The sequence below is a fragment of the Crocodylus porosus genome, unplaced genomic scaffold (assembly GCF_001723895.1).
Source record: "Crocodylus porosus isolate Cpor-Errol unplaced genomic scaffold, CroPor_comp1, whole genome shotgun sequence".
NCBI lineage: Eukaryota > Metazoa > Chordata > Crocodylia > Crocodylidae > Crocodylus > Crocodylus porosus.
In genome coordinates this window covers 99510753-99531193 of record NW_017728886.1, presented here as the reverse complement: position 1 = coordinate 99531193, position 20441 = coordinate 99510753, and the positions used below count along the sequence as shown (strand labels likewise).

Below are 20441 nucleotides of genomic sequence, written 5' to 3'. Positions count from 1 at the left end.
TTGGGAACCAAAGTTGTGGCCTGAGACCCACCCACACCCTTTTTCCTTTCGGGACAGCCAGGCTCCTGCCTCCCACCCGCCCACAAAGACCAGAGCCCTGCCCTGAAGCCACCCCTGGGCCCTTCACAGCATCTCGCACAGGGAGCTGGGAAGCAGAGCCGGGCTCGACCACGGCAAAAGCGGGCCGCCCCGGGATGCCGCCCTTACACGAGGCGCGGGCGAAGCGCACACCGCACTTCACGGGCCACGAGGACAGGGCTTGCAACGGACAAGCATCCCCGCGCCCGGTCTGCCCGCCTACCTCGCAAGGCGCTTGCCGAGACAAGCACGGCAGGATCATATCCACAGCACCCTACACGTGCGCATGACCACCCCACCCCCTACAGGATCAGCGGTTGCGTCGGCGGATAAACGAGATACGACGCATGCGCAGTGTTTGAAAGCCATGGCGGTGCTCACTGAGGAAGCGGTTCGGGAGAGAGTTCATCTCCGGCACCAGAACCTCGGTAACCTCCCGCCCCGCAGCCGTGCGGCGCCTTCAGGCCGGACGGGAAGGGGGAGCCGATGAAGGGAAAGGGAAAAGGACCAGGACCTGCTCTTCCCCAGCTGGCGGTTACAGCCGTTACCCCGGCAGCAGGAGGCGGTGCTCCCGCCCGCCAGGTTCCGTGAGCCAATGAGAGCGAAGCGGGCCCGTGATTGACAGCAGCCGCCTCCCTAACGGCCTTGGGCCGGTGGCGGAGAGCGGCTCCGAAGCTGGGGCCGGGGTGGCCTCTGCCTGCCCTGGGGAGCGACCCCCTCGCGCAGCGGCCCGACCCGGCCTGCGACCTCTTCCATCCCTGTTACCCGAGGCGAGGGCATCCGTGGTTGTAGCCAGCCGTGTTTGCTGCTCATGGCTCCTCACGGTCGCAGCTAACAAGGGTTGCCCGAGAGAGGTCTACCGCACTTGCACGGGAGGGGTACCCTCCAAGAGACCGCACGTTGACACGGTTTGACATGGTCACTTAACTTCATCTCAGCTGTCTGATCAATATCATAACAGGACATTGGCTTTTAAGGCGACAGCATCCTGATCTGAGGGGGCTGGTTCACCAGTCATGCCAGAATCATAGAAAACTAGGGCTGGAAGGGACCTCAGGTGGGCACAGAGGCCACTCCCCTGCTCAAAGCAGGACCAGCCCCAACTTGATTATCTCAGCCAAGGCTTTGTCTTAACCTCCAAGGAGGAAGATCGTACAACCTGTCTGGATAACCTGTTCCAATGTTTTACTACCCTCTATGGCCAACAGCTGTCTCCTGACTCTAGGGGGCTGCCAGTGTCTGATCGCCAGCGGCAAAACCAGAATTGCGACAGGTGCTTCTGGCCGGGGGCACTGGTTGGCGCCGGCCAATCTCAGGGGGGCACATGCCCCCCTGTGCCTCCCCTACACGTTGTCTGTGCTACCCTTCTAGTGAAAAACTTTACCCCATTATCTAACCTCAAGTTTCCTTGCTGTGATTTGAAGGGATGAGCGATTTTAGACCACTTTTACATCTCTGATTCTAAACTGGGTAGTGGGCTGGTTTTGCTCAGCCAGGTATATGATGATGCCTGGAGCTCTAGCTTTTCTAAGCATGTACAGCAGGCTCCTGGTATAGACATTAGACAAGGCAAACCCCAGTTAACTGGTTTTTGGTTTTCTATCATGCTTTTCCTAAGGAGCTAGTCTACCCTCATTTCTTGTCCCACAGCTAACTGTGGTTAGTACATCATTGCTTTGTACCTTTTATAGAAACAGCTGAGAGATCCTGTTTTCAAGCAGAAGTAGAGTCTTTGAGTCAGTGCTGCTCTCACTTAGTCTAGTGCAGGGGTAGGCAAGATGCAGCCTGCAAGGCCATTCTATCTGGCCTGCGGGGATACTAAAAAATTTAGAAAACTAATATTTATCTGGCCCTGGCTGCCTGTCATGTAGCCCTTGATGGCTTGTCAAAACTCAGTAAGTGGCCCTCCGCCCAAAATAATTGCCTGCCCTGTTCTAGTGTTAATTCAAAGTCCAAGAAAAATCAAATTGATTACTGTGAAAATATGTACAAACAAATTAAATGGTAGCTGAGATTTTCCATGTCTCATCTAGTCCACATAATTGTCTGCATATCTAATCCTAGCTCACAGTAAGTGAATGCTAATTTGGTGTAGCTGAGCAAGAGTAAGCTACCATAGATTTATCTTTTGCTTACCATGAAGTGAGACCAGGCACACAAACAGTTACATTGAGTAATTCCCAATCGCTTTTTGATTTGTTGTAATGTGGTTTTCCATACACTGATTTTATGCCCATGTACTTTACAACTTTACATAATCTGGTATTTGCAGTGGTTCATATCATAATTAGCCTGATCTTCCATGTCCTTGCACCTTGAATAGTCATTTTTGGTTTTGCAAGGTGAGCAAAAGACTGCAAAATCAGTGTGGACAAAAGAGGTCTAGAGGGTAAAGGAGAAACATAGCTGTTAACTAGGAAAACTAAGTCAGGTTGTTTGCCAATTAATGAAAGAAATATTAGGCAAAGTCACCTGGATGGAGATCTCTTTCAAACTCAAGGACATTTTATGGCTGTGGAACAAAAAACAGAATCTATCCCCTTAAGGTCTACCTTCAACTCTAGGCTACAAAATTAGGCTCTCTCTTGCTTACTCTTCCTCTGGCCTCATGAATCTTACATTTCTCCTATGAACTTTGTTCTTTCCACACTGTAACCTTACTTCAACAGGAGAGATGGAGGAGACCCTCACTACATGCACACCACTCTCACCTAGTGTGGGTTTGAACCCACTCAGGCTGAGGAGGGAATTGAACCCAGGTGTTCCACTTCCTGGGGGAGTACTAGTCATTCTTTTAATTATAAAACATGGGCAGCACCACTTCTGCCTCCATCCATGTCTCAAAAGAAGAATAAGCAAGTTGCCCATGCCCAAAAGGTGTGGTTTAGACACCCAAGTACAGGAAGCAGCATCTGGCTGTGAATTCCAATCCCACAGGGGCCCCTAATCTACGGAGAGGCCCAGGTTTCAGACATACCTGCTTCCACCATTTCTTAATAGCCGTTCCCTTGCCCTGTCTTGGCATGTCATACATTCCCAAGTGCCAGACTGACTGTTTATTGTATAGGGAAGGAGGGTGCTGGTTTGTCAATTTCCCTCCTAGAGCTGGGTGCTTTATGCAGTGGCATGGAAAACATTGAGCATCACCAGGCCTGGGTCTCTTTCTGGATATGGGCTCTGACTGGCTTAATAACCTGTCACAGGTCTGCTTAGTTGAAAAAAAAATGTATACTAAATAAATTATTATAAAGGTAACTGTAGCGCAGGAAACAATTTGCATTATACTTTTGGCCTCACAAATTGCACAGAGTTTGAGAACACAAAAATACAAATTGTTGTTTTCTGTGGGGCTTTCCCCATGATTTGTGCCTGGTGGGTACCTGTGTATGGGATGCTTCTCTCATTCCCCTGTATAGCTGCTACAAGCAGTGTAATACCAAATGCTTTAAGAAAAAAGTCTAGTCCTAAACGAGCCACAAAATACCATCTCTGCCTGTTGGTAACAAAGCTTTCTCTCTGTCAGTGCATGCACACACCCCTCCCCCCCCGCAACTAATAGCACAGAAAGACTAAGCAGATACATTTTGCATTGCATATCCCTGTAATATCAGGTGGATTTCATATTAAAATGAGAAGGAATCATATCTTCATCTCTTTTTTAGAGTGATAAATATATTCACGTTTCAGAATTTTTCTCTTTTTACTCTAGCTGATGTCCGGTCATTGTCTCTCCCTGGAACTTATCATGAAAAGATTACCCATCTAGGAAATGCTCTGAAAAATTTCACTCGCCTAAAATCCCTAGACCTCTCTCGCAATGCATTGGTTAGCTTGGAGGTAAGTAGTTTTTTTATGATTCGCTGAAGGAAAACACAGTGAAATAAGTTTAGGTTTTAAGATTTGTGCCTCAGCACATGTGTCTAAATGTGTATTTTGCCCCAAGTGGCACAGTTTGCCCCACACCAAACTGACCTTGCCCAGCTCCTTCCAGATCTTTGGCCGGGGGAGGTGCTGGCCAAAGCAGTATAAAAAGCTGACCTGGTGACCAGCTCAGAGCTACATGCCCTCAGGAGTTTCTAAGGCTCAGCCAGTTGGCATCTGGGGACACTAGCCCCCTCTGCCAGCTGGACTATTGCAGCAGCCCTAACCCAGAGTGACCCCTGCATCCTCTACGCACTGCAACAGTCTGGCAGCGGGGGCTGCTGCCACCTGCAACATGGCTATGTGCCTGCCAGACCTGGATGGGGATCACATGGCCACCTGGGCTGTGGTACGGGCACTACAGCAGACCCACCTGTACCTCTGGGCCAGCTGCCTGTGGCTGCACAGTTAGCCTTTGTGTGGCATTGCTGCCATGTCTTTTGGTGCCCCCACTCTGCCATCTGGGCAGCTATCACCTGGAAGATGTTTTCAGTGTGGTGGCCCACTTTGAACTGTCAGGGCATGTCCTCCTGTCTCCAAACGGTAAGGAAGTCAGCCATGTTGTCTGCCCTCCATCTGGGTTCCCAGTGCCAGCCCTGGGCAGGCTTCTCTACCTGAGTCCCCCACTTCCCTCACCAGCAGGGATCCTAGTTTTTTCTGTTAAAAAAATTGAAAATTCTCTGATTTAAAAAGAAACCCAGATTCTCTGATTAAAAAACATGAAGTCCATGTTTTTCCACAATTAAAATGAAACGTCACTATATATACAGGTATCAGTTGAGCACAATGTTTTATTGATATATTTGCAAGTTTAACACAATTTGGAAGCCTACTACTGCCTCGGTCATTATAATAAAATACATTCTAAATACCTATATATTTTGGCTTTTGCTTTTTTTATCATAGGAAATCAGAGCTCCTCCTGCCCTCTTTGCTCACCGCAGTGCAGGTTCAGCTGCATTTGTCCCCACAGCTGCCTTGTGGTGCTGAGCAGCATTGGTATGCTGGTGCCCTACCCATGCCCTTGCCCCTCACTCGCAACCCACAGCCCTGCCAGTGCCCTTCACTCACAATCCTCATTTGCTCCCTCCTTGCAGTAACTCCCTCCCTGCACCAGGACATGAGTTCAGCTGCAGCTGTTCCACCCAGTGCTTTGTAGCTCTGATCAGTGCCAGCCCCTGCTATTCTGCTTCCTGTGCCTGTGCCCAGACCCCAGTGATCCCCATGCCCTTCCTGAGAAGCTCTTGACTGGTGCTGAAGAACTGGCCTGGGCAAGCCCCTTCCATTCCAGGCCACCCTCCCTCTGTAGGCTGCTCTGGGGATACAGGGGGAGCTTTAAGCCCAGCTCTGACAGCCACTTCTACTTAGAGTACCACCTCCCTTCTTCCCTCCCCACATCTCACTCTCACTCCTGCTGCCACCCCCAGCCCATCACATACACAAAATTCTATACACTGCATATTTGTAGTGTGGGTTCTAAATTTGATAGCGGGGAATTCTGGTATCCAGAAAAAATGCACTGAAAAAATGTGGTTAAGGGTGCACTCTCAGAGCATACATGGAAACAAATGGAGGCTGGGTCCTCCAAGGAGATGCTCTGGCAGACAGCCAGAGCATCTCTACAGCTGCTGTGTTCCCCTGCTGCTCCAGCATGCTGCCTCGGCTTGCCAGAAAAAATAAAAGCAGGGCATGGCTTGTAGCAGGCAGAGTTCCCCAGTGGTGCGTGGCCCTGGCCGAGTCCCAGAAGCTGCATGTGGCAGCATGGAGCCGGCCTAGCCTGGTTTGCTGGCGTACACCTTTACACCAAACCAGGCTGGTTCTGTGCCAGCTGCCAGAACATCTCCAGTTGCTTCTGGGCATACTCCAGAAGTGTGCCTTTTGCTGCTTTTTTCCAGTGCATATATTTTTTTTTGATACCAGAATTCCCCCTTTCAGATTTAGAGTCCTCACTGCAAATATGCAGCACAGGGAACATTTTTTGCCTTCTGTGGTATCGCAGACTCCATTGAGACACCACAACACGCACACACACACTCTCTCTCTCTCTCTCTCTCTCTCTCTCTCTCTCTGTCATGTGGACACAGCCAATGAGTTTTTCCCAAACTTAGTCAGGACTCTGAGCTAGTCCTTTTTTGGCAGACTGTCTTCTTCCTCTGTCAAAGCACTTCTGCTCCTCATTGCTAAGACCCTTCTCTTTATCTCTCTCAAAGAGAAGGGACCTCCCAGCCTATCTTATCTCTCTTAAAGGGCTCTTTCCTTTCTCCCCTATAATGGAGACTGAAGGTGTGGGGGAGGAAAAAGAGCTTGTTACAGTCTGTCTCTCTTCTTGATACCTTGCATAGCTCAGCTTGATATACATTAATAGTAAGATATCTTTAATTCATATTTAAATCTTACCACTTTTAAACTAGTTCATTTTGTTTAACAAATATTTTAACTTAAAAATGTTTAAAGATGTCCCCAGAAGATGGAAGGATTCTATCGTTATGAAGATCGTATAGCATGAACAGTAACGGTTCAGTCATTCCCCATATTTTGCTGTCTCCGAGATGCAACCCTTTTCTGCAGGAAAATTGTTTAAGTGTCTGATAGAGCCCGAAGGAAAATTTGATAATATCACTTATAGTTTGCATGGGTTTGGGAAGTCTTTTAAAATTGTGAATATGTGCACTGGATCTTGGCTTGAGACCAGCAAGTCATTTTACAGAAACCACTGAATAGCTACTGAGTCAAGTGGTAACAGCTTTCAGCTTTGGGCTGCCTGGTTTGGATTTCCCTCAGGGACCCCAGGCATTTCACCATGAAAACAAAGTACAACCTTATTTGGTTTCTATTTTGTATCTGTTAACAGGGGATTCAATACCTAACATTTTTAGAAAAGCTTAATCTTTACTACAATCAAATCACATCACTTTCAGAAGTATTCCGACTTCATAGCTTAACTACACTCAAGGAAGTGGACCTTCGATTGAACCCCGTTATTAAAAATGAATCAGATTATCGTCTTTTTGTTGTGCACATGCTGCCTAACCTGAGGCGATTAGGTACGTAGAAACAGAACAGGATATTGCTCAAAATACTTTGTTTTTACATAACAGTGTTTGACACTTTTTATGAAGATAACTTTTTGTTTTAAAAATATATATGTGAACGGCAAAGTGCATGCTAGGAAGCATGCCACAGCTAGTGCCAATGATCAATAGGTATGCTAGCTGTTGCAGACACATAAAAGGTAATGGAAATTGTGAAGACAATGTGCTCAGAAGTCCCTTATAGATGTATGGGATGTTATTTAATAACAACAGATCATTCAAAAATCAAATTATAAATGACCTATGAGTATCAAATAGTTTTACAGACTTAGTGTGATTTTTGAGAGATGCTCTGTATTGGTGTAACAGTAATCCAGTGGAGTCAATGGAGTTCTTACTATTGACTATAGTGGTAGTAGGTAGTAGAACAAGGCCAAGTCTAAGGGCTATAGACTCCCTATTTTATCATCTGTGTGTTGAAAGTGCCAAATGATTTCTCTGAGTAAAGATGTTTTCAGCAAGAGTTCTGAGTAAACACTCTGAAATGTTTTGTTCTGTATTTACACTTGCATTTTTATTAATCTATAATTTGATTTATTAGATGCACAGATATGCACAGAACTAGCTTACAAATTAAGTGAATACGTAAATGCTTCAATACAAAATCTTAATCATTTCCTTTCTTGCATGTATTTGGATTTCAGGCTTCTTGATAACAAGCCTGTGCTAACAGCTGAACTATGTGACTAGTGGGTACTTAGGGAAGAAAGACATATCCTGCCCTATTTAGGAAACTGTGCCAGTTTCTCTTTTGGGTATAATTGTTGGATAGGTTCACAGAGCTAACTACTTAAAAAAAAAAATCACATGATGATTCTTTTCCACTTGCTAAATTAAGAACAATGAACTATTTTCAACAGAAGAAGTTTGCCTGTCTTCTGCTACCAATACATTGTTTTCACCAAAGTAAAGATATGAGGATCCTGAGAAGGGGAACACTGAGAATGTCCAACTAAATTACTTCAACAAAAGGTTTATTGGAAGAAAAAAGTACATGCTAGTCTTTCCCTCCCTTTTATTGCTGCTAGTCGTCTCTTATTTGTTCACTAGTTAATTGTTCAAATTTTATCCATGCATTGGTTTTATAGATGCAGTTTTCCTTTCTGAGCAGGCTTCAAAGCAGATTTTCGTAGCAGGCAATTTACTCACTTATGTCTGTGCGAGTAGAATCATCATCTGCTTTCAAGTATAAAGTACATTTTAAAGCTGAAGGGAGAAATCGTGGCCCCACTGGAGTCAGTAGAATTTTTGCCCTTGAATTTAATGGCAGTGGGATTTTACCAGAAAGTCACTTTTCTTGGGCTCTGATTTTATTAACAAAGAGGCAATTCCAAATTTCCATGCTGTAAACCCCAGCAGAAAACCTTTTCTCCAGACTTGGCTATTCCCAAGCTTCATTTCCTGACTGCCTTATATCCTGGGTAGGTCCAAAAAACAAAGACCTGCCCAGGTAAATCAACAGTTGCTGACCTGCTGCTCTCTATAGCCTTCCAGAAATTACTATCAGGACCAAGAGAATCATGCTATTCTGATGTAGGATTCAGATGAAGGTAAATGTTTCCCAAAAATAAATCCAGAAATAGTACTTCCTTCTTTAGTATCCAAATTAAATAAAAAAGACACCAAAATATATTTTCCCCACCCTACAATGATGGTGGTGCAGTATCATCTAAGAAAAGGGTCGTCCAATTTCTAAGCAACCAGCAACCAAACACACCACTACACCATGGTAGGCCTCACTTCTAAGCCACCACTACACCACAAATGCCCCCCACTGCTGCAGTGTGCACCCACATGGATGCCCCTCTGACTACTGCACTATGTTCCCTCATGGATATGTCTCATGGGTATGCCCGACTGTAGTACTGTGAGTCTTGGTAGACGCTCCCTTAGTTGGCACTGCACCCACCTCTTTTACATATTACTGCCCCACATACCCAGGTTTACCTTCAGTGTGCCAAACCACTCTGCACTGTGCCTCAATCCCTGAGGTGCAGGCAGGAAGCAGAAGCTGAAGAGGAAGGGGGAGCCTGGAGACTCTGGCCACTTTTGCAGCTGGATCAAATGGGAAAGCGGCAGTTGGGCCTAGGGGCTGCAACTTAATCCCTTGCAGGCAACACACAGCCCATGGACCACCAATTGGAAAGCTCTGTTCTAAAAATATTAGCCTAAGTTCAGGCACTTGTTTTTGCTACTGCCGGTATTCACAAAAGTAAGAATTTAATTTTTGTCTTTTTTTACCTTAATTCTGATTCAGTAAAATTCCTACCTTTTCTGTGTATCACTTAAAGCTGGTTTTTAACTTAATACTTTAGAAGTTCTGCAGAGCTGTTCCAATTCCTTCAGTTATATGCCCTAATGAAAACATTAGTGAAACAGATTCTGTTTTGTGGGGATTATTTTTCTAGATGACCGGCCAGTGAGAGACAGTGAACGAAAAGCATCGCTGTTGCATTTTGCTACAGATCATGCATATGAGCTAAAAAATTCTTCACCAGCAGCAAGAGGGAATGAAATGGAAAGGTATGAACAAATGAACATAACGATTTTGATCTAGAACCAGGCAAGAATCCAGGGCATATCTGGCCTGTGGGTCATAGGTTCCTGACTCTTGCTTTAATGCGTTTTCTTCCTTCAATAAAAACTATTATTATAGTATGAGTTAGTGGAATTGAAGGTGGGTTCTGAAAGAATTCTGGCAAAAAGTAATAGTAAAGTAGCATAATCCTCATTTTGTAGATAGAAAGCTGAGGCAAAGTGATCAACCAATTTGCCTAAGCTTATATAGAAAATCTTGGGTAGAACTAGGAATTGAAAGTCAGTCTCCTGAGTTCCAGTCTAGTAAGTGACTCACAAGAAGGTATTTCCTATAATCCGGTACCTTGTGTGAGGGGTTTTTTTAACCTAGTAAAGGAATGACTTGTCCATTACATAATTTAAAAAGAAGCAGTGCTAAATGCCAAAGCAATAAAGTGAAGAAGTTTTACAGCATCTTTTTCTTTAACAGACCTGGCCCAGCAAGGGTACAGTACATTCACTCCATGTCAAAAAAGTGTTCAGTGTTGGATGAAGAAGATGAAGCAGTACTAAACTTAATTGCAAAGTGTGAATGGGACTTGAGTAAACCTCCTAGAATAACTGGATCTGCTAAGAAGGACCCTGAAGTTGAATTTCACACTTTACAAAGTATGTTGATTTACTTTTGCAGTCTTTCCTCCCCCATAAACATTTTCATATTTACTGAGAAGTTGAACATGATGTTTTTCAATTTTTAAAGGCCCTAACTTCTGTATGTCTTTTCCAATATTTTCAAAATACATTGGATTAGAATTTAATACACTCCACCTACTTTGCTTACATGGAAGCAACACACATTTCTAAACCAGATTGGCATGCTATCAGTATTCCATATTTGATTGAAGACTGCTTTAAAAATTAATAAAACTTCTGCTGTCTCCTGACACACCCCCAGTAGAAAATTTGCAGAATACTCAGTCTAAAAATCATAGACTAAATCCTTTGTAATATTTTTCCTTCATGGAATATTAATACCCTGTTTACTCCCATACCACATATACCTGTTCCCAAAAAATCAGCCCCACAAAATTGGGGTGCCCATCTTAAGCAGGAAAGCTGATTTTCTGCCCAGAAAAGATGCATTCTTGCTTTGTAGTGCAGTAGTGGCATTACTGTTCAGGCGGCTGCAGGAGTCAGTTGACTTAATGGTTTATTGTTCTTCACCCCACAGGTGTTAACAATTGTCTCTCCTTTTTAATAGTCTTGCTGTTCCACTAACTAAGTTAGCCCTTCTTAGGGAAATGATGTTGTCTGCTAGCTGTTCCTTGCCTCTCATCTCCTATTTCACAGCCCTAGAGACTTGGCTCTTTTCAAAGAACATAGATCCACCCATGGAAACCAATCTTCAATAGCAGCTAGGGTTTCAGCTTTTAGTTAAGCAGGAAAAGGGGGGGCAAGTCAACTAAAGATTAGGCTCTGACCCTGTTCTATGCTGCAAGGAAAAATCTTTTCTCTCTTTATTCTGCCTTCCCAAAAAACAAGGAGCATATTTTAAGTGTAGGCATTCTACACATGAGAGAAAATGATATTTTTTTCCAGAAATCCTAAGAAGTCCAGGCCCTTTCACTTTCAACTTGGGCTGTTCCTATATGTTGGATAGCTACTGTCCAAAGTAGCTATCACTGGCTCTGCATTTTTCTTTCAGTGAATATGGTGGATGTGACCCCTTTGGAAGTACTAGGAGATTTGATTTCTCAGACTAGTAGAACTTCAGAAATCCAGGTGCACCGTATACTGACTCCTCTTTTTCCATTTTCATTACCTTTCCTCCAATTCCTTGCATGAATTGAGTGCTGTCAAGGAATTCCTTGCACACTTCTGCCCTCTAGGTACAGTTCCATGTCAACGATGGGGAAGAAAAGTTTTTGTTAATTGTGCTTTTGAAATACTACACAAATTGAATCCTTTCAGTATTTTTATAAAATATCTTCAAAACACTGAAATATATAAAAGCCAGTCAGGTACAGACTGCAGTGAGACTGCAGATAAACTGCCGTAAAATTTTACAATGTTTTACAACAATGTGTATAGCTTATTATATTGCAATGCTGTTAAACTGTAGTGTAACATTTTTATAAAAATCCTAAAATTTTAATGAAATCTATTATTTCCTAAGGCATCCGTGAAATTGATGATAAGGACCTTATCAAAAATCAGAAGCCTGATGTTAGACCCACCAGCCGACAAACATGGAAACAACAACAAGCAAATATGCCTGTGGTAAAAAAGGCTACTAAAACATGTTGAATTGCCTTCCAGTATTGTCTGGCATACAGATACTATAGAGGTTTCAGGCAAAAGCACTATAAATACTTAGGTGCAATCTTATGTGTATGTGTATCCTTTGGGTATAAGGGACATGCTCTTGAATGTCTGAACCTAGTCCTTGCCTGGTATATTGGCCTTAGTGCAGTTGATAATATTGGCTTATATTGTGACCTGGTGTGCTTCTGAGGTTCCAAGCAAGATATGTTGTACTGGTGTGAGAAGAATCTTGATCCATGTTATCAGTCTGCCCCTGTCTTCACCTCTGTTATCTCTCTTTCCTTATTACTTTGTCCTTGTCTTTACCAGATAATAAAATTTTTTCCTGTTGCTACCATCAGTTCAGCTCCCTTGGCAGAAACAGGATTGGTGACTCTTGTGCTGATGACACACTTCTGGTAGCTGCCACTGTTTTAATTGTGATCTCATTAAGACCTGCTCTGTACATGGTGAGATAGTTAATCTAACATGCCTAATAATGCCTGCCACCCATAGAGCTGCATCAATGGTAGAAAAATTGGAAATTTTGACACTCCCTTTGCATTTTGGACCAGTTAATTTTAGAGAAAGTAAAATGAAGTACGGAATGGAGCTCTGCTTTTATTGCTTGGCTGGTTCAGTGCTTGACAGATAAAAAAAAAATAAAAAAATCTTTGGCTGTACTGGGCGGATGCAAATGAAAAACCAAAGCAATAAACCATTAATTCATTCAATTATCAGTGTGCAGGTTGGTTTTGATGCCAAATTAGCACTCAACTGATAGCTGCCAAATTGCAGGCAGTATAATTGTTAATGCTTGGAGCCACAAGCTCCTATAATCATTTAAAAATTTGTTATCATTAGTGCCTTTGACAACTCTTAAAAAATAAGATCAATACAAACAGATCTAATGTTCCTACTTAGGCTTCTTTCTAGTAACCTTAAAGGTCAACAGAGCTCCACGCTCTTCTGGGTCAAGAGGAGAGCAAGTTCTAAAGCCTAGCTTCTGTTCATGGAGAATAACTGTTCCTTTTAAACCAAAAGCACTTCAACTTTGGCATAACCATTTCTTCTAAATACATATTACTGCGTGGGGAAAAAGACTAGTGCAGGTTATATTCCAGGTTCAGCACAAGGACCATATTACTTCTGTACTTTTAGAGACATTGCTAACTGCCAGTTGCTAGTGGTAGAAACTGTGTGCTATTCAAGGTTCTGAGTACTGCCAAAACCCATTACTGTTTGGATCATTGACTACCACAACCTTTTGTTCTTGCCTTACATTTTTTTAAACAAGCAGTATTCCTAGGGTGACTGATATCAGATTTAAATGAGGTCTGGAGGCTGGGTGTTTTCGGAGGGCTGTCTGTGGTACAGTTGACTTCCTTTCATGTGCTGACAGAAACCAAGTTTTTTATATCTCCAGCAAAATTAATGTGTTTGTAGCAGAGAGAGGTTTTCCCTTCCTAGCATTAATTTGGCTAGCAGAGATTCCAGTTGCAGTAGAGCTATGGAGTATGGGCCAGTAATCTGAGTAAGTAGCTCAAGCCCCCCAAAAGTTTATGTACTCCAGTGGCTGATACAGGCTTTAGATTAAAGCCCATCCATACTACAGTCAGGCCTCCATTTTTCAGGTTAGAAATACCCAAGTTTCTTAACCTCAAAGTCACATCTAAGATTTTTTTTTGTGAGATAGTTATTATTTAAAGCAGTGGAGGTTAGGAGGGACAGTCCAGGAATTATAGGGCAAAAATTGTACTTAAAGACAGTAAGAGACTCATACTAATTCTCAAAAGAGAAGCTGGAGAAAAAAGTAAGATACGAATGTACCTAAATCATAGTACCATAGTACTTGCGGTCAGAAGGGACCTAAACAGATCATCAGGTCTGACCCCCTGCCCGGGGCAGGAACAGGTGCTGGGGTCATATCACCCCAGCCAAATATCTGTCCAGCCTCCTCTTGAAGACCCCCAAGGTAGGAGAGAGCACCACCTCACTTGGGAGCCCATTCCAGAGCCTGGCAGCCCTAACTGTAAAGTAATGTCTCCTGATGTCCAGCCTGAACCTTCTCTCTAAATAATTAAAAAATGGTGGTAGCAGGTCACTGGCATCACCGGAACTGCTCAAAGAACCAACGATTTGTTGTACTGAAACACTGAGCCAGTGAATGGAGGAAATAAAGAGAACAAGGAGAAGCAGAAAAGAGCCAGTGGTTACAGATGTGCTGTGCCATAAAACATATTGTTTCGGAGATGACAGTCACTTGCAGAAATCCCAGCACGTCTGCTTTTCCTGTTAGTAGGCAAAAATAATCAACAACCTGTACTAAAGAAATAAGTGCAGTCCTGTGAGGCTGATTATCAAGCCAAATGGAAGTCATCCAAACCGGGATTTTTCTCATACAAGGCATCTATATTTAATACATTATACACACACACATTAAATATGTATGAGAAAGTAGCAGCCAAACCCAAAGTTTTCCTGATTCCTCTAGCTCCTCTGCAGTGTCCCTAAAATGAGTGACAATGATATAAATAAGCAGAGAGACAGGAAAAAGAATATTTATGCCACTTCCAAGGTTCCCATCAATCAGTTGCCCCAAGCAAATTGTGTACAAGGACTGCAGATGACCAGAAAGAGAGAGCCCTCATTCAGAGTCTCAAACACATTCTCTGTACTAGCACCATGAAAGATTAGCCACCTACCTTAAACACCTCAGAGAAGAAAACAAAGCCTATGAAAGTGGAATTACTTTTTCAGTAACCCCCTGAAATTTTGCATCATTTTAGGGTCAACAAATATTCAGTAAATTTCACTGCATTGGAACAGTGAAATATTTTGTAAAAAGTGACTTCTCTGCCTGTAGAACTGCCTGTTGTCTTTATCATTTTAGAAGCTCTCTTTTCATCTCTCTCATGAAGTGGAGGGGGAGTGAGAAAATGTAGGTGGAGGTGCCAACCAACCACTTCCAACAAGTACCATATTACTTGAATCCAAGATGAGGTATATTTTCCCCATTGAGCATGGAGAAAAAAATCTCCTTATCTTGGATTTGAGTACAAGGCAGAGGAGGAGGAAGGTGGTTGTTCTGGCTCTGACTCCAGGCCTGAGTCTTGATCGGGGCTGGAGTCAGAGCCACAGGAGCTGCCTGCCGCCTGTACCACACAGCCTCTGTCCCCTTCCCTCCCTTAGTGTCAGGTGTGGCTCTGGATCAGTCCCTCCCAGGTAAAAAGTACTTGAAGGCTCTGTCTCCTCCCTGCCCAATCAGCACTGGTGCAGCTCCAGCCTGCACCTCTATATACTTTGTGCCCCAGAAGGAAATACAGCTGGAGCTGTGTCTGATGGTAGGAGAGGGGAAAGGGAACACAGGTTGTAGGGAGTAGAGGGGAAGGGGGCAGAGGGTATAGGGCATAGGTGGGGAGTGGGACAGTGGGGAAGAGAGTTGCAGGGGCTGTGGGAGAAGGTGCTAGGGCAGAGGCTGTGGGGCTCAGGGATTGGGGGTGCAGGTGAGCTGCAGGAGGAAGAAGTGGGGGGGCAGAGGGCAAGGAGGTGCCTGGATTCCTTACCCTTGTGACCCCCTGCTGCTGCTTTCCTTACTATAGCTGTGGGGGAACAAATTTAAGACTACCCTCCAATAATTAGATTTTATACCTGGAAAATTATAACACATTCATAATTTTTCCACATATAGAATCTTTTGGGGCACCGTCTTAAATTTAAAGTTGTCTTGGATTCAGATAAATACAGTAAATGTTTCCAAGTACAATATGTCAAATAGATTTATATGTTTTTTTTAGCATGATGTACAGTTAATGGGCCGCATGGAGACATGATTTGTGCAGTAAGCACCTCCAACTATTTTACACACATCTTGAATGTGAAAATTTATTATACTGCTTTTCATTGAGCGCAACTATATGAGACATTTATTTCAGAGCTGACTAGTTAGCCCCGCAGTAAAGCTTCTGTGTCTACATGTTTGTCTCTATTAGGTCTCAATAAACTAATAAACACTGCTGTAGGTTAGTACTTTTAAATACAAGTAGTATCCTGAAGTGACATTTTTTACTGCACAGCAGCACACATGCTGACAGGGATGGCTGGGGCACAAGGGTGCTTCAGTGTCGGGGCTGCTTGCCAATTAGCCCCGCAGTGAAGCACCCTCATGCCCCAGCCAGCCCTGCCGCAGCACGTTGAGCCAGGTGAGAGCAGTCCCAGGTTGGCAGGCTGACCCCCAGGCCCGCTGCCAGTCAGAGCTGCTCCAACCCGGCTCAGTGTGCTGTAGTCCCAAGTGCACATATAAATGCAGCATCCAGGAACAATAAACTCCAGCACAATATGTCCTTGAGTTTATTGCTTTGCATTAAACACCCATTAAGCACTCAGTAGGAGTGCCTGCACAGGGAGTTAGTGCAAAGTATTTAGTGCACTGTAAATTCACATTCTAGTTTACTGTGCAGTTAGCTCTCCAAGTAGAGAAGCTTTAAGTCTTGGGTATTTGGGATCCAAATGGTGATAAAGTTTGCTTTGAAAGTGGGCTAGAAACTTTTGAAAATAAATTCATCCCAAAAACTGCTCTGGATCTTAAACCACTAACAGAACATGGGTAGAATTCAAAAATACAAATATCTTGACACTTAAAAGCAGAATATTTTTCAATAGGTATCACCATTACCAAGCTGTCCTGAATCCTCAATTCTATGGATATTCCTAAAACAGCAGAAAAAATAGAGAAATCTATATTGGATGCTTATGATAAAGAAGGAATTATTTTCAAAGGTTAAGCTTTTTTTCTTTTCTGTAGGAAAAGTCAACCAGCTCTCCTTTCAGTGATTTTTACTTTATCTAGAAACTTTTGAGCCCTGCAAACTTAGCATTAGCAGATGCTGAAACAAAACAATTTAATGTGATTTAATGAAGGAAAACAAATCTGGTAAACCCTGTTTCAACACATAACCATCACATTTCTTGTACAGTTTTTGATGACTATATGCTTTCTACTTACTATGCATGAATATGTTTAAATCTAGGATGTTAGTTCCGAGAACAGAAAGACGTCAAAATTTCAGGATGCTGATGAAGGTAACAATTATGTTCTGTGTTCACTTTGTGCTTTATGTTTATTGTGTATGTTAAATTATACAAACAATTTTCTGTGCCCTAACCACACAAAGGTTAAGTAGTTTGTAACCTCATTTGTCAATAATAGGCCAGTCAAATTTAAAAGGGCTACTTGTGTCATACTATTAATTTTACTGTATTTGGCTACAGTAAGCTTATTGACAAATCAAGGGTAAGGGTTTCACCCAGCATTAAGATAAAATAATTGATTCTAGCTTTTGATTATTGATTTCATGTTAGTAATTGACACTTATCACAAAAAATAAAGTTACTCGTTAGTTCTGTAGTTTGAAAACATTTCATGTCCATACGTTATGCAATGATTCAGCATCCCTTGCCTTTCAGAAGTATGGAAAAGCTAGAGAAGCAATAAACACCCAGTTTCTTGAATAAGCACTAACAATTTTCATTAATTTTAGCTCATCCTCTTCCCCCCCACCCCCACCAGATATTAAATTTACTACACTTTTTAAATGAAAATTGCTTTGGTGATTCTTTATCAATGATTTTTTTCTTACATCTTTCAGGATGTGCATGTACGCACACACACACACGAACACATTGCTTCCTATGTTGTAATTTAAGGAAATAAAATAAATTTCTAAAACATCTCTTTTTGTGCTAGAGTATAGAAGTTTACCTTACTGTTCACCAACTCCAGCTGTTGAACAAAATATCATTAAGCAGGGCTTTGAGAAAAGGAAAAATAGCAAAGTAACGTTTTCAGAAAACAAGACTCAAGATCCTCCCAAGGGAGACCCTAATCTGAAGTTTCTGGATGAGGCTGAAGCTTACAGGAAAATCAGAGCCTGTGCTAACTTCACGCCCCATCCAGGTAACCACCATTCTTGTTCAGTTAACCTCAACAGTGCAAAACTTGTATGCATATTTATATGGAAATGTCTGGTTATAGCAGTATGTATATTGCTATAGCAGTTCTACTGCTACTTTTGTTGTTGTTTTAGAAGTACTTTTAATCTTTAGTAAAATGCAAATCAAACTAAAAAAAGCAATAAATTTCACAGTTTTCTTCAAAGTCGCATACAATTACTCTGACTCAGACTGTGAACTCTTAAAAATCAACTTAAAAATACATCTTGTGCGCATTTTTATTGACCAGATGGTTGATGGACCATTGCATCTTCCCCCTGTACCTTTGCCTAATGGCATGCAGACATCATAATTGGAACTGCAAGGCTCCCTTGCACAGAAACAGCATGGGACTAGTGTTTGTGGTCCCATGACCTCTCCCAACCTTGCAGCCCAGGGTAGGAGGGGGAAGAACCATGACTTCTCATTCAGCTGTTCTGGGTTACAGGACAACTCATAGGTAGTCATGCAGCAGCTACCTAAGTTAAACTACTCTTTTAGAGCCCTCCATCTTAGAGTAGGGGCTGTATTGGATATTGGAACAGGCAGAAAGAAAATCTCAATGCCACTGGCAGTAATATTCATGAATGCATGGATGACAGGTAGGGTCCCAGAGGATGAAAGAAGGGAAGTGTCCTTTTTAAAAAGGGAAAAAAGGAGGACCCCTGGAATCACAGATCAATCAGCCTAACTCCAACACTTGGGAACACACAAGACCTCATTACAAAACAATAAATTTACAAATATTTAGAAAGAGAAGGGATGACCACAAGCATCCAACATGGATTTATTAAAAACTAGTCAAACCAAATCAGATTGATTTCCTTCCTGAAAGGTAAGTAGTGCAGTTGAGGAAGGGAATGAGGTGAGCAAATATATATACACTTTATTATAGATGTTTTTGGCACAGCCTCTTATGCCTGTCCACTAAATAAGATGGAGAAATGTGGACTAGATAAAATTGCCATCAAGTAGATAGGCAATTGGTTGAATAATTGTAGGTAAAGTCAGTTAGTTAATGGATCAAAGTCAGCATGGCAGGAATTCTCAAACAGAGGTTCACAGGGTCCTGTAATGGGTTCAGAACTCTCCTACTTAGATGCAAGGAGAGAGTTTACTGATCAAAAACACGAGGGGTAGTCTACATTTTGAAGGGTACAGTTAAAATTCAAAGGGTTTTTGATAAATTGGAGACCTGGGATATTAACAATGAAAGTCTCTTTTCTGGAAACAGCACTGAGATAGGCGAGGGGTGTCAAATTCACCCAGTCCCCAAGGCTAGATTTAGACCATGGGGTCCTTGAAAGCTGGATGTGGTAGTGAGGCAAGCAGCGGTTGTGGGGGTTTACATAGCCATATTTAGTTCCCACCATTGACACACATTGCCAGTGGGGCTCCATACTATGGATTTTGGCAGTAGGCCGTACTGGCCCCTCTATGAGCCCTTTAGATCATCTGATGGATGTAAGTTTAACACCCCTTAAACAAATGAAGCAAAAGTAGATTTCACCATAGAAGCAGCCTGTGTCTACAATTTGACTAGTTACACTGAGATAAGCTCTAAGTTGTGCTCTGTCTCCCTTAGGCTTTTCACCAAGACAACAATCTTAGTATAAAAACTTTTCAGTGAAGACATTGTCTCAAATGCAGTGTAGATGAGATGCTCTGTGCAGCATCAACACTTTCTGGAGGAAAGTGTGGTCCATGGCTATGGCACCATCTAGTGGATTTTTCTAGTTAGTGCTATATAGATTCACCCTTTAACAAGGATTGTACTTCATAAAATTAATTCTCTCCTCAGTTGCCAAATAGCATGTGCTGCCCCCGTGTGCATCACTACACCTTTTTCTTTGGTGCAGAATTTTTTGACCCCTGGATATCCAACCCCAACAAGCCCTTGTGCTCCTTTGCAGTGTGGAGAACAGCTGAATGTGTGGTATGTGGCACTGCAGACGTGTCTGTAGCACCACATACTGCATGGCTACATTCATCTGGTCATGGCCGTCTGGTTAACTTAAGTTCAGTCTCCATTGATTCTGGAAAAAACTGTATGTACATGAAAGCCTGTACTTTAGAATGTTTAAATGCTATCTTTATGAAATTGCATTTGTGGTAAAGACCCCAAAGTAGCAAGCCAGTAATGAAGATTGTTAGGCAATGGTTATTATACAACCATTTAAAAAAACCTTTTCTTCTTCTGGCTTGCCATCATGTTTGCAATAAACCAGAGACTATTGTTTTTCTAATTTAAGTTAGGACTTCTATCTTATTTACCAGAGGCAAGGTTTTTTTGTTTTTTGTTTTCCTTTTAAAAAAAAATTAATTCAATAACATACTTTTTACAATACTTTTCTTGTTCTCTCAATAACATATCTTAATCCAAGGTGGTAGCATTATAGAGTTTTAATAAGGTTTTATTAACAGGGTTTTAATTATAATTATCAATTATATATAATAATTATATAACAATAGTGTCCTAGAGGCCCAGGGTGCCAGGTATTGCACCAACGCATAACACAAGACATAAAAACTACAGAA

The 20441-nt window shown here is 42.5% G+C and overlaps 1 protein-coding gene across 3 annotated transcripts in view; it reads left to right on the top strand.

Moving 5' to 3' along the window:
- The first annotated feature begins 392 nt into the window (after positions 1–392).
- Positions 393–20441, top strand: part of CEP72 (centrosomal protein 72) — a 46008-nt gene continuing 25959 nt past the window's right edge. The window contains exons 1-8 of one of the 3 annotated variants that reach the window (XM_019539721.1): positions 393–506; positions 3788–3915; positions 6851–7043; positions 9500–9614; positions 10099–10277; positions 11785–11897; positions 16943–16994; positions 17659–17868. In XM_019539721.1, the coding sequence (XP_019395266.1) occupies positions 446–506; positions 3788–3915; positions 6851–7043; positions 9500–9614; positions 10099–10277; positions 11785–11897; positions 16943–16994; positions 17659–17868 (1051 nt within the window). In that variant the 5' untranslated portion in view covers positions 393–445. The remainder of the gene's footprint in view (positions 507–3787; positions 3916–6850; positions 7044–9499; positions 9615–10098; positions 10278–11784; positions 11898–16942; positions 16995–17658; positions 17869–20441) is intronic. The other 2 variants (XM_019539711.1, XM_019539716.1) reach the window with 2 other exon arrangements.